This window comes from Phoca vitulina, unplaced genomic scaffold (genome assembly GCF_004348235.1).
Source record: "Phoca vitulina isolate PV1807 unplaced genomic scaffold, GSC_HSeal_1.0 scaffold1, whole genome shotgun sequence".
NCBI classification, from domain to species: Eukaryota; Metazoa; Chordata; class Mammalia; order Carnivora; family Phocidae; genus Phoca; species Phoca vitulina.
In genome coordinates, this window is record NW_022589704.1 from 7,178,349 (window position 1) to 7,194,641 (window position 16,293).

The window sequence follows — 16,293 nt, forward strand, 5'->3', positions numbered from 1 at the left end:
TTCCAAAAGAAATACAGATGGCTAAGAAACATGGAAAAAAAATGCTCACTTGCTCATGACCATCAGAGAGACAATTGAAACATGGAGACAGAATGAAGGAGAACAAGAAGAAGAGGCAAAGTGGGGTGCCTGGGGGAGGAGGAGGGGCTAGAGTAGAGGGCCCAGGTGAAAAGGTTAGCCGGGAGAGGAGGAGGAGGACACCCCTTCTCTGAGACAGGAGGGCAAAAGGTAGGAGGGGCACCAGCCTAAGTCATGTTGGGATGTGGGCAGGAAGAAGTCAGGGAGGGTCCAGTGCTGTGTGAAACAGGAGAGGACCAGGGTGGAGGGAGTCAGGCTGAGTGTGGGGGGGGGCAATGGAAGAGGGGGTGTTCCAGCGAGAAGTTAACAGGTGGACAACCAGGGTTTTAAAAATGTTCTTAACGATATTTTATATATGTGTCAAACATACAGCACTAGCACTACGGTGCCTGTGCCCTAAACACGAGGAAGGCGACAGGGACCTGGATGGTCCCTCTGTAAGCACACCCTATACGTCGCCCTCCCACAGTTGAATCTGGGCTTAGCTATGTGACCTCCTTTGGCCAGTAGGACATTTGCAAATGTGAAGCAAGCAGAGACTCAAAAAGCTTTTCCACATCTGGGACTTGCAGATGTGGGATCCCTGGAACCTGCAAGAATCCTGGACTAGTCTGCTGGGTGATGAATTACACAGTCAAGTTACCACCATCGCCCCTGCTGACAGCCGGCCAACCAGCCGGCCAACCCCCCATCTGGGGGGACTCCTGGTCTGAGTGTGCCCAGCCAACACCAAGCAGAACACAGATGAACAGATCCCAAGTTTGGCCCAGAGAATTGTAAGATGTCGAGTTTCAGGGTTATTTGTTATGCAGCAATAGGTAACTGATACATCCTATTTATGCCAATCACTATAAGACTCAAGCTCTTAGTTTACCCTATTTCCTGAGCTCTGGACATTCATCCCCTTTTCTTTCCCAATTTCTTGCTCACCGCCAACTCATTAAACCCTTCCACTGCACCCCCAGCATTCAGTGAAATATCATTAGCAAAATTCCCTATATTTTCAACTTTCCCTTCACGTTCTATACCTGGTCTTTCCTGGAAGATACTGCAGCCTCTCGAGGGAGGGCTGATTTTCTGCTCCCTCCCTCCTAGGTGGGTCCAGAGTGGGAAGGTGTGTCCTCCCTGCTCCTCAATGCCACTTCCAGAGCAATCTCCCTCTGTTTTCCTAAAAACCTTCACTATAGAGCTGTTGTGAATGCCAAGTTTAGGTTCAAAAGGCAGTAACGGAAAAAGCCAGCACTTGCTCCTGAATCTCTGCAGAGGCCTGCTGCAGAAGGCAGACGGTGGCATCTTCCTAGAGACGAGACTTGGCAGGACTCATGGAGTTGCAGGATGTGGGAAAGAAAGGCATCACTGAGAAATGGTGGTTAATGGTGGGTGGGATATGGGCCTTCGTAGGTCTTGAAGGCTGTGGCTAGGGGGGTGGGATGCCTTTCTGCACATCTAAAGGTGTGATGTTTGTCTTGGGAAGTCACTTCTGGGAGACAGAGCTCCGGTGCTAGGGGAGTGCAGGTGCGTGCCTTCCCAGGGCACTTGCTCTGGATCCTTCTAAGCAGCAGGAGGTATGCACAAGAAAAAGGAATGGACAGCAGTTCAACTTGATGGAACCTGAGTTAAATGTGGGGATTTGCCAGGCCCCAGAGAGAGGACGGGAGCCCCAAAGGTGGCCACTGGGCAGCAACAAGGCCCCTCTTGGAGTGGGTGGGGGAGGGCTGAGGTCCCGGGCCTGTGACTTGGTCACATGAGGGTCATGATGGGAATGTGGGTGGCTCTCCTTCGGATGTCATCGTCTGGGAATCGCAATGTTTTAAAAATAATACCACGATTCTCGGTCAGGAATGTTCAAGGTAATTCTGCTCTGAATTTTTAAGTACACAGTGCAGAAAATTCCAAATAATGGGAGTTAAGAAGTAGCTTTTAAGCATAAGCACTTGGGCAATTAAGAATTCCTTCTGACAACTTTTCCATAATTATTTATTTTAATATTGCGTTTATGGCTTTTTCTTCAATTTAACTCAATTTATCTTTATTTTTTTATTTAAAAAAGATTTTTATTTATTTATTTATTTGAGAGAGAGAGAGGAGCAGAGGTAGAGGGGTAAGGAGACTCTGTGCTGAGCGCAAAGCCCAACACAGGGCTTAATCTCACAACCCCAAGATCACAACCCGAGCCGAAATCAAGAGCCGGATGCTTAACCAACTGAGCCACCCAGGTGCCCCCTCAATTTATCTTTAAATCTCCATAAATATATGTGCATATATTCATGGTATATGTTAGGTTTACCCATATGCATATGCATATTTGACTGTATTTGACCTATGAAAACACCACTTTCATGTGGTTCAAACCTAATATGCTCTTTTCAAAAGAAATAAGTCTGGACTTCTTTTTAAAAGGGCCCCATAGGGGCGCCTGGGTGGCTCAGTCGTTAAGCGTCTGCCTTCGGCTCGGGTCATGATCCCAGGGTGCTGGGATCGAGCCCCACATCGGGCTCCTGGCTCAGCGGGGAGCCTGCTTCTCCCTCTCCCTCTGCCTCTCCCCTGCTCATGCTCTCTCTCTGTATCTCTGTGTCTCAAATGAATAAATAAAAAAAAATATTAAAAGGGCCCCATAATTCCAATGTTTCCCCATCCAGAAGACACTTCTCATGCTGCAGCCTCAAGACAGGAGAGGATGATGCATCAACGCCTCCAGGTCACCTGACCGGGGTTGCTGGGACTTTTCCCATTTTACAGATAAGACAGACTGGAGCCCGTTAGTTCCGGGCACCCGAATCCCCCAGACTCACCATATGACTGACACACCACATGCACCAGTGGGTAAGACTTCCAGAGGACTCGGTCACACCAGGACGGCAGGTTGTACTTCATCTGTAAATCAAAGTCACGAGCTTTGTAAATGCATGCCAATTTTTTATATATAGAAATCAGTATAAGAGGTTGACTCGTGAACCCTGTAATCCTTGAATTCATGTGCTGTTGGGTCTTTATAGATTTGCCCCATAGGTGGCCTTCAACCCTTTTCATTTGCCTGAAGCCCTGAGTCCACTGCTGAGTGCACACCTTGCGTTCCTGCTTTGGAAGATCGACTCACCTAGCTATGGGACTGTACCTATCATCCTCACTATTTCTGAATTCTTGTTCTTCCATCCTCTTACTTTTTTTCTGACTCAGGTGAACCCCACAACTTGTATTTTCTTTTTTTTTTTTTTTTTTTTTTTTTAAAGATTTTATTTATTTATTTGAGAGAGAGAATGAGATAGAGAGAGCATGAGAGGGTCAGAGGGAGAAGCAGACTCCCTGCCGAGCAGGGAGCCCGATGTGGGACTCGATCCCGGGACTCCAGGATCATGACCTGAGCCGAAGGCAGTCGCTTAACCAACTGAGCCACCCAGGCGCCCCCACAACTTGTATTTTCAACCCAATCTTTGCTTATCTTCTCCAGCTACTTACTTTAGTAACAACACTCCACCCACCCACTCCCATTCACACAGCCACCCACCTATCTACTGATCCAGCCAGCCAACCATCTATTTATTCACTCACCTACCTGCACATCCATCTATCCATCCATCCATCCATCCATCCATCCACCTACCCACCCACCTGCCCGCCCATCCATCCATCCATCCATCCATCCATCCATCCATCCATTCACCCACCCATCTGCATATCCATCTACCCATCCAACCACTCAAACAATATGTATTAAGACAAGCCCTCTCCAGGCTACACTGGTGAGCAAGATGCCCACTGGGGGTGATAGACAAGGCAAACTGGCAATATCCTTTATCCCTTTAAGTTCTAGCTCTTTCTCTTCTGCCTATAAATGTAAAGGTACTCACCCTAGAAGAGCCTACCCCTGCCATCTCCTGCAGTTACTTTTCTCTTTTTACCAATTTTCTTTCCAGAATGTTCTATTTTCATTGCCTCTACTTTTGGACCACCCATTTCGTTTTTTAAACTTGAGGTGCAACTTACGTATAGTAAAGTGTACTCATCTTAAGTAGACAGCTTGAGGAGTTATTTGTACACACTCATTTAACCCAGACGGAGATAGAGAAAATCTCCTTCATCTCAAAAGGCTCCCTTATGTTCCTCTGTGTCCATACCTCCAACTTGTAGAGGTGAACACGATCCTGCCTAATGCCTCTACATATGCATTTCACCTAACCTTGAACTTATAAATGGACTCGCCCAGTATATATAGTTTGAGGTCTGGCTTCTTTCACCCATGTCGTTCCCTGTAGAAGTTCATTCACTGGCTGGCTGTGGTTGTAGTCCATTGTACACACATACCTCATTTATCTAGCCTACCGTTGACGGAAGCAGGGCTCCTCCCCGTTTTTGGATATTGTGCACAAAGCTGCAGTAAAAATTCTCGTCTCTCCCTTTTGGTGAACACATGTACTAATGTCTCTGGGGCTACCCCAAAGTGGAATTCCTGGGTCACAGGGTAGGTGCACGATGCTGCCAACCTGTTACTCGTAATGCTGCAGTTCTCAGCACTGGCTGCCCCAAGAATTACCAGTGAGCTTTACAAAGATACAGAAGGCACGGCCCCAGGTCTCTTGCATTAGAGCCTCTGGGGATGAGGCCTGGACATCCGTATTTCTAGAAAGCTTTACCCGACTCATCTGCACACACCTGGTAAAGAGCCACTCCCGTCCTCCCCCAGGCTGGATTTCACCCCCAGGACTCCGTGAACTGCTCTTTCAAAGTCCACCGACTTTGGACCACAAATCCAGCTCCTCGTGCAGGGTTCACACACAGAGAACATGTTTTCCTAGACTCACATTCCACGCTGGCCACCGCTAATCCTGACGGGTCTCTCACCCCCGGCTTCTGTGATGCCGAAATGCCTGGTTGGTCCCCTCACCACCTACACAAGCACTCGTGGCCCGTCTCTTTTGTTGTGTTTGCTTCTTCCTCTCGCCTCTGAACGTGGATGCCCCCAAATCTGCCCACAGCCCTTCTCTTCGCCTCTTCCACTCACTCCCTGCCAACGTCACCTACCCCATGGGGGTGTCCGTGTTCTTGGCACGCGCAACTCATAAATCTATGACCCAGCCCTGGTGTCACCTAATATTTTCAATTGCCTTCTGGATATTTCGTCTGAGGTCTTCCGCCAATATTATACAGTAAGTCTGAAGACAAGCTCTAGACTCCCCTCCAAGCCAGCTCTGCCTTCCGATTAGCATTTTTATCCATGGCAATCAGATCTACCAGCACGTCCTGCTCTCCTTTGCTTCTGCCTTCATTGTTTGTTCCCAGTTCTGACTCAGGCCGCAGTTTCTCAGTGGGACACAGCACACGGCCTCTTCAGGGATCCCCTGCACCCTCCCCATCCTCTGCACAGATGCAGACCGGCCTTCTCTGTGCATCACTGCTGTGCTGTCAACCCCCAGCAGAACTTTCAGTGGCTTCCTATTGCCCACCGATAGGTTAAAACCTTACCCTGGCATCTAGGACCTCCCTCCCCTCAGCTCAGCCCCTTTTTCTCCTGATACTCGAGTCAACCTGGACATGCCCTCACTGTCCCCACATGCCCCCGTGGACCTGCCCAGAGGACCGCAGCTAACAGCAGCCCGTGGACGCCTCCCCGGCAGGTGTCTTGCCCTGGGGGAGGGGGGTGTCTCAGCCTCTTTCCTCCACAGCAGACCTGGATCTTCTCTCCTCCTCTGTCTGGTTTTCTCTATTAGCTCCTGCCTTGTTCTGGGAGCACCCCCATGCTTGGCCTTACCATCCCTCCTGCACTTCTCCGCTTGCCCTGAGCCCTCAGGCAATGTTCTGAACCGTTCTCCATTTCCTTAGGCCTCCAGCAGCCCCAGAAGCTCACCATTCCACACCTCTAAGCCTCAGGGCCTGGCTTTCCTGGGTTGAGCCCCAGAAGGTGACGGAGGCCAGAATTTCCTACCTCCATATCTATTCTAGCAATTCTTCCAACTGGAAATGGATCAGCCACCCTCAGCCCTTGTCCTGTCCTCTTGTTGATAGCCAAGCTGTTCCTCACAGCACCACGAGTGGGACCTCTTTGACAACCCTCTCCTGATCTTTCCTTCCCCTAATCGTCATGTCCCTCTCTGATGGCTCCTCAGTGTATTTGGCAACCTCCGATTCCATCTCTGGTTAGTTAGCTGTGTGTTTGCGTCATCTTTCCTTCTATAAACTCCTTGGGGGCAAACATTGGGCTCATCTTTGATCTCCTACCACCTAGGAGAATATCTAGTCCATCACAGGTCATCAGTAAATACCTGCTGAGTAAGAATGAATGAAAGCTTTATTGCAGCTTCCCCCAAACACTGTTCCTTGGAACCCAAGGGACCTCATAAGGTAATCACTGGTATTCCATGAGTAACTGAGTTTGGCCAGAAATTTCCTTATGGAGAACCATAATGCTCATAAACCTGTAAAGGCTCTGATAAGTCCTGCAGTAAGGAAGCTTGCTTAATGATGATTCATTTGGTAGATTAGCAAATAGATTTCATCACAGGACTTAAAAAAAAAAAAAAGAGCTTCAGAACCACTCTTAGACTCTCTGGACAGAAGGTAAATCCTGTGTCAGAGTCTAGTTAATTGTCGTGGGCAAGCATGGCTGCCCAGCCTCTCCTTAGAAGAGGTTTTTTTGCTCAATGGTGCAAATCAACACGTGATCTCTAATTTTCCTTCCTTTTTTTCCATTGCCTAGTGGATGAAGATGCTCTTCACTCCCCATTTGCCTTTCTGAGATTGGACACAAGAGGGGTGAGATGTGCAGGGGGGTGGAGATGGGGGGCCAGGGTGATGGCTATGAAGAGAACTCACCCCTGTGGCTTTCTGCTTAGTGTAGGCATACTTGTCCCGAGTCAGTCTTTCAAAACGGTAGGTGGGAGCAAACGTGATTTCTTCCTCCTCTGAAAACCAAACAAAACCTTGGTTTTTGCTCTGATTCCCCCATGTTTCCTTCTTCTGCGGCCATAGTCCTTCCCCTCCCCCAACCCCGAGGATATTCAGGGAAAAGAGGAGACAGCGATGGCTGGAGGGGACCCAGGAGCAGAGGGCCACAGTTCTTACCAAAATGCAGGAAGACCTTCTGCTCCTTCCTCTCCATGAGCAGCTGGTCGTGGGACAGGAGGTCTGCGTACTGCTGCTGCTTGATCTTCTGGACAATGGCTTCTGCCTCCTGGAGCAAGGACACGGCCAGGCCCCCGGTGAGACCCCCCCGCCTTCGCCAACATCAGGAGGCCCATCACCACCCGCCTGCCCGCCGCCAGGGACCCGGAGCCCCCGAGGCTGCACCAGACCCTGGTCCCAGGGCTGCCCAGCTGGTGTGTCTTAGCGCTCAACTGTTTTATAAGGAAAACCCTGCAAAGGTCGTCAAACATCAACCTATGATAATACAAATTTTGGCTGTTCCAGATTTGCAGAGGGACCTTTTACTTTCTCACTCTGACTTTTAGTATTGTTTTTATCAACACTTCATTAGCAGGTAGATATGTTTCTCTTGTTCTCTGTAGGAACCGAGGCAGCTTGTTGTGAGGCCGTGGAAGGATCTGAAATCCCAGCCCCGTGAATCCGTGGGCATCAGCAGGATGCGCCGGCAGCCTGGAACCCAGCAGTCCTCCCTCCCGAGCCTGCTCCCTCTGCTCTGGCAAACGCCCTTGGCCGACCTCCTGGTGAGGGAACGCCGGGACAGCCCCTCCGACTGTGAAGGGTCGGGATTTGTGGGGTCCGTGTCCAGCCCTCTCCGATCGGCTGCGGGGAGCCTCTAGTGAGGGAGGGAGTGGTGGGGAGGCGGGAGGGGCACAAACAGGCCCTAAGCTCTTCCTCGGTCTCCGCAGCGCGGCTGGGGCAGCAAAAGCGAGGGGCGGGCTGCTCGGGAAAACAGGTGGGAAGGAGAGGAGGTCTGGGTTCCAGCCCGACTGTCCGGGATCTGCAACCGACCCCAGGCCATTCCTTAGCCTGATTGTGCCCCAGGGTTCTCGCCCCTCAGTTTCTGCCGTCCTCCCTTCCCCCCACAGGGGACGCAAAGTGAAGGTTCCACACCCTGGTTAGGGACGTACAAGACAAACCAAGGTGTCTGCGCAGACCACACGGCTCTGCTCCCAGGACTGTCCACCCCCTTCCTGGGAACCCTCTGCTCTCCCTCAGTGAGCAGGGCCATGTCTGCCAAGTGGCCCTTCGGACTGCTCCTCGGTGGACCAAGCCTGGGCATCCGACGCAAACAACGTCTTCCTTAGCTGCCCAGTGACCCGCCATATGGACAGAAAATTGGGCTGGTCTCCTCAGGTATGTGGGGACCCAGTGTGAGCAGAGGGACCGTAAAGGCGAGGGGTTCCACAACAGAACGGCATCGAGTCCCCGAGGGGGCGTAGCGGCTCCTCCGTGGCCCCGTGCAGCCCCCGCCCCGGGTGGGCAGCCCCTTACCCAGGTGGGCAGCTCCACGCGGTAGTTCAGATCCCCGAGCCAGAAGAGGTGGGTGAAGCGGTGAGTGATGTTGAAAGGGCTTAGCTTCTTGTCCCCCAGAGCCAGAAACCGGAGAATGCTCATGTAGTTCTGGTTTCGCCTATTTAAATGAAAAAGTAGCCGTCTTGCATGGGGTCACTGGTTCCCTACTTCACCACCGTGGCAGAAAGGCGGAGGGAGCCTGGGGGGACGGAGACGTAATTCTGGGGCCCCGGCTGCAGCAGACCCCCTCTGTGTGCAGGTGAGACACAGGGTGCAAAGGGCCTTTCAGGTGGAAACGGGGGCACAGTGCAGGGGCCCCCAGAGCTTCCGTTCAGCAGGGACTGGAATCATGATTATTCTAGATAGAGGTCTTCATGACTGGGCCCAACGGGCTTTGATCTGTAAGGGTGCCCGGAGGAGGTCCTTCCCTTTAGAAATGGAGTGGTATTTAGGCATCTAGGAGATCGATGACATATGGAAACGTGTGTCCTGTCCTCCCGACAAGATTCATCCACACGAGAGGTCGGCCACAGGGACGGGGAAAGCCGGGGGCTGCACAGTGGTTGTGGTGTGTGGGGATGTGAGGTCTGTCTGGGCAGATAACCCCGTGACACGCTCTCAGGCAATGAGCTCTATTACCTGAGTTTCTTTTCGCTTCCGGAAGTCAAGTGGCTGTTAACAAATCCCAAAGAGGTTCCGTTGAACATAAAGGACACCCCCACGGCTCCCTTGTTCCCTAAAGGGAGGGGAGAAGCAAGAAGTCAGCACAACAGGCAACCTTGGCAGGTGGCGGGAGATCAAGGTGGAGCAATGTCACTCCTCAAGGGGAGAGCGAGAAAAGCACAACAGCTTCATCTGGAGTGGGAGACTCAGGAGGGGCAGGGACTCAGCGGGGAGGGGGGCATTCCTCCAGGGCCAGAAGAAAACAGGGTGAACGGCCTGCGGCCTTGGGAGTCCTCAGCAGGCCTAAGCCATCCAGCTATCCCCCTCCCGGGGACTCATCGTTACCCCACAGGCCAAGCAGGCAAGACCACCGAAAGCAGCCAGAAGCCTGGGGAAGATTTAAAGACGAAGGAGCGCGGGGCTGGGTAGGCTGACATTCCCCCAGCTAATCAGGCTCCTGGTGGGACCAAAACCCTCATTGAGGCCACCTCTTATTCTGAGTTTCAACCTATTCTAGACTAGTGGTTCTCCAAGTGTGTTCCCCAAAGAACAGCAGCAGCACCTGGGAACTGTTGAAGTGCAAATTCTCAGGCCCCGCCCTGGCCCTGCCAAATCAGAAATTCTGGAGGCGGGGCCCAGGAATGTGGGTGACACAAGCCCTGTAGGTCAGGGGTGGGCAAAACGCAGGCCCGATGTCAGGTCAGGTGAAGAGAATTTTTACATTTTTAAATAGTTGGGGGAAAAAATCAAAAGAAGGTTTTGTGACACATTAAAATGGTATGAAATTCAAATAGGAGCCCATAAATAACATTTTATTGGAACACAGCTACGCCCACAGAGTTGAGTAGTTGCAAGAGAGGCTGCATGACCTGCAGAGGCTGAAATATTTCCTGGCTGGCCTTTTAGAGACAAAATTTGCCAACCCCTTTTCCAGAGCATTCTGACGCATGCAGAAGTCTGAGAGCCTGCTCTAGTCAACGGCTTGAGCTGTACGTATTGGGCCCTTGAAATGCAGCTGGTCCCAACTGAGGAGGACTGTAAGTATATAGATGCACCAGAATTATAAGCCTCAGCAAGAAAAACAGAATGTAAAATATTTAATAATTTTTATATTGCATACCTACTGAAATGGTAATCTTTTGAATGAATGATGTTTGATTAAATGTTATGAAAACCGACTTCACCTGTTTCCTTTAACTTTCTTGAATGTGGCTCCTAGAAAATCCGTAGCCACCTATGTGGCTCTCCCTCTGTGGGAGCTGGACAGCACTGGGTGGAGCCTAAGTGGAAGGACCTCAAAGATCATCCACCTATCGACGATGGGTGGCCCTGCTCCCCCGCCCCAGCGGGTGGGGGGGCCTCTCCTTCCAGCTTTCTCCCCATCCTGCAATGTGACCTGGTTTAAATCCCTGCCCACCACTTTCTTGCCACTGGACCTGGGACAGGCTAAGGAACATCACTGTCACCTCCAGCATCTTATCTGTGAATGGGGTCAACAACGGTCCTTGCCCCCCACGGGGCGTTTCTAGTAAATGGGATAATACTCCTAGAGCATTTAGCTCTCGGCCGTGCATATGTATGTTCTCAAAAAGGCCTTAGCTCTTCTAGGGACGATGTCCACCAGCATTAGCCAACCAGCATTCACTGGGCTCTGTTCCACGTTAACCACGGCTGGGAGTCATTCGGGGGGAGAAGAGGGGAAAGAGGCCAGCCCCAGGGTCGGGGGAAGGGAGGAGCAGGTGCATGGGATGTGAGCAGGCTGCTGTGTGCACAGTCCCTTGTCCAGTGCCCAGCACCATGTTGGGGGACACACGGGTGGCTCTGTCATGATGAATGAGAGCTGGGACCACAGCCGGAGGCGCGGCCTGGCTGAGGTGTGGTTTTAGCTCGTACCGGAGGTCTGACTACCTCACGTGTATTGGGAAGGGGCCGGTGGCAGGCGGGTGGGCAGCCCAGGCAGGCCGCAGCAAGGACAGAGAGAGGTTCCTGGGCAGCAGAAGGGCGTGGGCTTTGACAGGGCAGCTCCGGAGACAGGAAGGAAGGGGTCAAGTGGGTGTGGACGTGGGCAATGTGTGGTTTGTCAGCAGAAAAGCTGAGCGAGTTCTTCACATTCGATTGCAGCAATTCTTCTGTTTCCTGTTGTCTCGGGGACTCTGTCCTGTCCCCGACTCCAACCACCAGAAACCACTGGCCTCGCCCTCAACCCCGCCCACGGCCCGCGTGGGTGCACCTGCCCGCACGCGCTCACACAGACTCACGCCCTCGGACTCGAACATACGCACCTGCATGTACACAGACACGCGTACTCGGATTTGCGTGTAGACCCACACACACTCACAGACTCACACATACAGACACACGAGCACTCACATCCACACCCACACACAGACTCACACTCACAGATGCACTCCGGTCGTCCTCTGCTCTGAATTCAATTCCCGAAGGTGCCCTGACTGGTCCCCCTTGGCTCACCGCTAATACCAGCATTTCCGCACCCAACCCGAGTCGTTCTCGATCCACACCAGGGGTTGTCAACAGAAAGCCTGCGGGCCAAATCCAGCCCCCACCTGTGTCTGCGCGCAAAGCTTTCTGGAACACAGCCGCTCGCGTTCCCGTTTGTGCAATCTGTAGTTCCTTTCGTGTCATGGCACCCGGCCCACAGAGCCTAAAATATTTACCATGTGGCCCTTTACAGAAAGTCTGTCAACTCCTGTCCTAGGTCCTTGGTTCTCTAGGTGGGGCCTGTGGGCCAGCAGCAGGACCCGCCCTGCTAGCTAGTTGGAAACTCAGAACGTCAGTTTCCACCTGCTATCTGCCGAGTCAGAACCCGCATTGTAGCCAGATCCCCAGCAGCACTGGTGTAGACCCCGGGTGGAGGCTGGGGGACCCACCAACCCGCTTACCCAGGACTGAGGGGAGGCCAGGAAGTGAGACACAGGGATGTCCCGGTCGGCTCGGGTGGGACGACCACATGAGCGCAGCCCCCTCCCTGCTCACCCAGCGTGTTGGCGATGCCTGTCTTCACATTGTCAGTGCAGATGTGACTGATGCGGTTCTCATGCTCCGGCTTGGCCAGCACCACAATTCGGATGTTCCAGAGGGTGTGGATGGCAATCTGGGGGGGTGGACAACACGGTCACCCTTGGCCAGGGCACGGTGCTTGACCACAGGGCAAGAGATCTGCCCCCCAGCCCTGACCTCCAAGATGGGGGACCCTATCTGTAATCCCTAAACTTCGGGGGAGCATCTAACGATGCCCTGCAGATGAAACAAAGTATATTAAAGATGAGAGCCAGGACCGGCAAGATTTCAATGAAGTAAGGATGATCTACAAGCAGGGACAAGGACGAGGGAGGGCCCCAGTGATTTTCAGCAACACCAATTTCAGGATAGAGGTGCTCCCCTCTGGCCCTGGAAGGTAGAGGTGGTGGTGGGGAATGACCACTGAGCAAACGGGCATCTTTGGAAGTTGAGAGCTCACAGGCTGAGCCCACCCTTGCATCTGGATGCTCCTGGCCAGCCTCACAAAGCCCACTGCCCCGGAGTTCCACCCAGCGCCCTGGCCAGCTACTCACTGTTTTAAAAGTCATGCTGGTGATTTCCTGCAGGGAGTGTCTGAGTATCTCCAGCCACTCCTTCTCTCCCAGGGGGTCCTCCTGGGTGCCGATCACGTAGATGTCATGGGGGATGTAATCAGCAGAGTCATCCCGCGTCTTTCCCTGCCCCTTGGAGAGAAACCAGGACGTGATCTTCTTGGGAGGGGGGGCGTTACCTTCAACAGCAAAACCCAACACCAAGTGAGTCAAAGGTACATCAGGAGAGTTCAAAACACAGGTGGGGGAAAGTGTGTGGGGCAGGAGCTTCACCCAGCCACTGAAAACCACTCGGGCCACCCCATGAAATGCCACAGCTGGAGAATTAGGTACTATTACCCCCAGGATGTCAGGTGGGGTCAGAGCACAGTTAAGTCTCTCTGTAAAGAGAACATGAAGTTTCAGAGACTGGAAATAACCGAAGATTCCGTAGGGTGACTTGAACTAGTTGCAAGAGACGTCAAACACCATCCTAGCCTTTGGGGCTGACTGAGTAACTGAGACAGTCCTCGAGGAGTTTACATCCTGTTGGCAAGGACGGCCCAGCAGGCTGACAGGTTTGGGAGACAACAGGGACTTCCTTGCAAACCAGAGAGATCTCAGCCGCAAACTGAGAGCCGAAGAGACAGGAGGAGCGTGGAGACCTCCTCCATTCTCATTTCGAAAAATGAGTCAAAGTAGCTTAATAAAGACATGATGAAGGATTTATTTCTCCTCGAAACACCCCTTCAAGGTTGAGTAAACTTTTCCCCCAGAGAGATAACCTTCTTGGCCAAGAACCCAAGTAACTTGACGGCGGCCATTCTGCTCCCCACTATGGTTCACAGTGGGAGCGTAAGCCCTAGGGGCTGGTGGTCTCTGCTTGGGGAGACCCCACCCAGCCACCCAGCCAGCTCCTTCTGCACTGCCTTCTGCGTGAACAGCGCCCCCTCCAGGATGGACTTCACCAGGTCCAGCCGAATCTAAGCCCCCCATGCTCACAGAGGGAAAAACAGGGGCAGCGTACCCCCGTGCATGAACCCCTGAGAGTGAGTTGATGAAATCAGGTGGCCAGTAAAAAACACAAGAGAGGACAGAAGAGGACATGGGACCCCAAGCATGGGCCAGAGTTCAACTTCAGTACTGCCGTGCCCCCTGCAATATCGGGGCCTGAATGCCTGTGGAGGGCTGGTGGCTTGTGGAATTGGGCTCAGGTGCTCTGGCCCACTCTCCATTCAGCCCATAGGCCAGGAGGAGCAAATTATGTTCTCATTTCCAGATCACCCCCTGCCCCTCCTCGAAGGGCTGCTGCTCACCACCCCCTCCAACTGCTGGTTGGCTATCTGTTGGGTCAGAGGGTGGGTGAGCCTGACTCTGCTCTGGACAATATGGGGTTAGAAGGACACCCAGTTAAATTCAAGTTTCAGATAAACAACAGAGAACTGTTACAAAAGGTATGCCCCGTGCAGTATCCGTTTAACTAAAATTCAAGTGAACTAGACATCCTGTATCTACTTATTTTTTTCCTAGCTAAATACTTCCATGAAATAATTATTTAGTATAATTTATATTTAGTGTGATATATCTAGTATATAAATATGTATTAGTATATAAGTACACAGTACATGGTTGGTACAGTATATATTTGGTGTAGATTTAGGACTTATTTTTAGCTGAATAGTTACACTATTTGCTACAACTTATATTCAGTACAACATATATTAGCATGTTATATAGATTAGTATATAAATACATGTAGTATATATTTAGCAGAATCATTTCTAGCTAGGTACCAATACTAAAAAAAACTTTGCCGTTTACATGAAATTCAAATGTAACTGGGCATCATCTCACTCTCTTTCCCTCTCAATAAATCTGGCAACCCCACCCAGGGAGGGAGTTCTTTCTTCCAGGCCTGAGGCCCCCTTGGAGAGCTGCCTAAGGCTGGCAGGTGCACAAAAGCCTCTTCACCTATCTATCCAGACTGTATCTACAACTTTCCAGTTTAGACATGCAGAGTAACCCAGCCCAGCTGCTACTGCGGTATGAGAATCCCAGAGCTCATTTCTCTTATCCATTGTCTCAGCAAAAGTATAGAATTCCCTAGAAAGGGGGCTGTGCAGATAGGCTGGGGGGTGGGGGGTGGGAGGAAGAGAGATGCCCCCCCATCCATTTGCAGATGTCTGAGGCAGCAAAGCAGAACCCAAGTCAGGAGGTGGTGGGAGGGAGTGTGTGGGGGCACATATGAACCTACCCATGTTCCAGGTGCCGATGAAGATGGTGATCATGTCTGGTTCCGGCTGCTCCGAGTGCTTGTTCTTCATCTGCTGAAGAAGCTGGCAGAAGCCTTCTCTCTTCTAGGGATTGAAGGGCAGACAGACTCAGAAAGGCCTCTGCCTCCCTGCACATTACACTTTCAAAGGGCTTGGTCAGCTTCAAGAAAACTGAGAGCAGCGCAAATCAGTACGAACTTGCAGGAGAGCATCTGGAAAGAGGGTCCGAAGTCTTAAGGAAGTGGCTTCTCTTTGACCCTGCCAATCCTCTGCAAGGATCTGACTCTAAGACACCAGGAACCGCACAAAGACCCAGCCACAGCACGGGGACTGCAGTATGCACGTCAATACAGAAAAAAACTAGAAACAACCTTAATGTCCAATCCTAGGAAGCAAGTTAATAACTGTAGTATGGGTCATCCACATGCCAGAATACTGTAGGGTTCACAAGTTCTGCTGCAGAAATACTTTCTCAACAAGGACAGATGTCCAAACTACGTTGTTACGTGCAAAAAGCCAGTTGACAAAACAGTATAAATAGCATTGTTGCATTTTTATTAAAAACACAAACAAGGAGGGGCGCCTGGGTGGCTCAGTCATTAAGCGTCTGCCTTCAGCTCAGGTCATGATCCCAGGGTCCTGGGATCGAGCCCCGCATCAGGCTCCCTGCTCAGCGGGAAGCCTGCTTCTCCCTCTCCCACTCCCCCTGCTTGTGTTCCTGCTCTCGCTGTGTCTCTGTCAAAAACATAAATAAAATCTTAAAAAAAAAAAAAACACACATACACACACACGGGGCGCCTGGGTGGCTCAGTCGGTTAAGCGTCTGACTTTGGCTCAGGTCATGATCTCGGGGTCCTGGGATAGAGCCCCGCGTGGGGCTCCCTGCTCAGCGGGGAGTCTGCTTCTTTCTCTCCCTCTGCCCCTTCCCCCTGCTCGTGCTCTCTGTGTCTCTCTCTCAAATAAATAAATAAAATCTTTAAACAAAACAAAACAAAAAACATCCTGAGAGTCCAAAGTCTACTAGCAGCATATGGATGCTTCCATTTTAAACTTTTTATTTGTATTTATTACTTTTTCACCAATGAGAATAGTTATTTAATGAAAGAAAATTTAGATCTAAGAAAGCAAAAAGAAGAGAATACATGAAGACTGTCAGAGACTCCTGAAGAGTCCTCCCTGACTTGTCCCGGGTCCCTGGGCGTGCAGGGGGCACAAAGCAGAGCAGACCGTCAAGGGCAGGCTGACCACCCAAGCACACACACCAATTTTAGGTTGTA

At 51.4% G+C, this 16,293-nt stretch overlaps 1 protein-coding gene across 3 annotated transcripts in view; it reads right to left on the minus strand.

Annotated features, from left to right (window-relative positions):
- Positions 1 to 16,293, minus strand: part of INPP5D (inositol polyphosphate-5-phosphatase D) — a 114,601-nt gene that overhangs the window by 20,670 nt on the left and 77,638 nt on the right. For all 3 annotated transcript variants that reach the window (XM_032397358.1, XM_032397282.1, XM_032397210.1), the window contains exons 11-18: positions 14,998 to 15,100; positions 12,747 to 12,943; positions 12,169 to 12,286; positions 9,148 to 9,244; positions 8,488 to 8,626; positions 7,135 to 7,243; positions 6,886 to 6,974; positions 2,871 to 2,952 (exon numbers count right to left, since the gene is read on the minus strand). In XM_032397358.1, the coding sequence (XP_032253249.1) occupies positions 2,871 to 2,952; positions 6,886 to 6,974; positions 7,135 to 7,243; positions 8,488 to 8,626; positions 9,148 to 9,244; positions 12,169 to 12,286; positions 12,747 to 12,943; positions 14,998 to 15,100 (934 nt within the window). The remainder of the gene's footprint in view (positions 1 to 2,870; positions 2,953 to 6,885; positions 6,975 to 7,134; positions 7,244 to 8,487; positions 8,627 to 9,147; positions 9,245 to 12,168; positions 12,287 to 12,746; positions 12,944 to 14,997; positions 15,101 to 16,293) is intronic.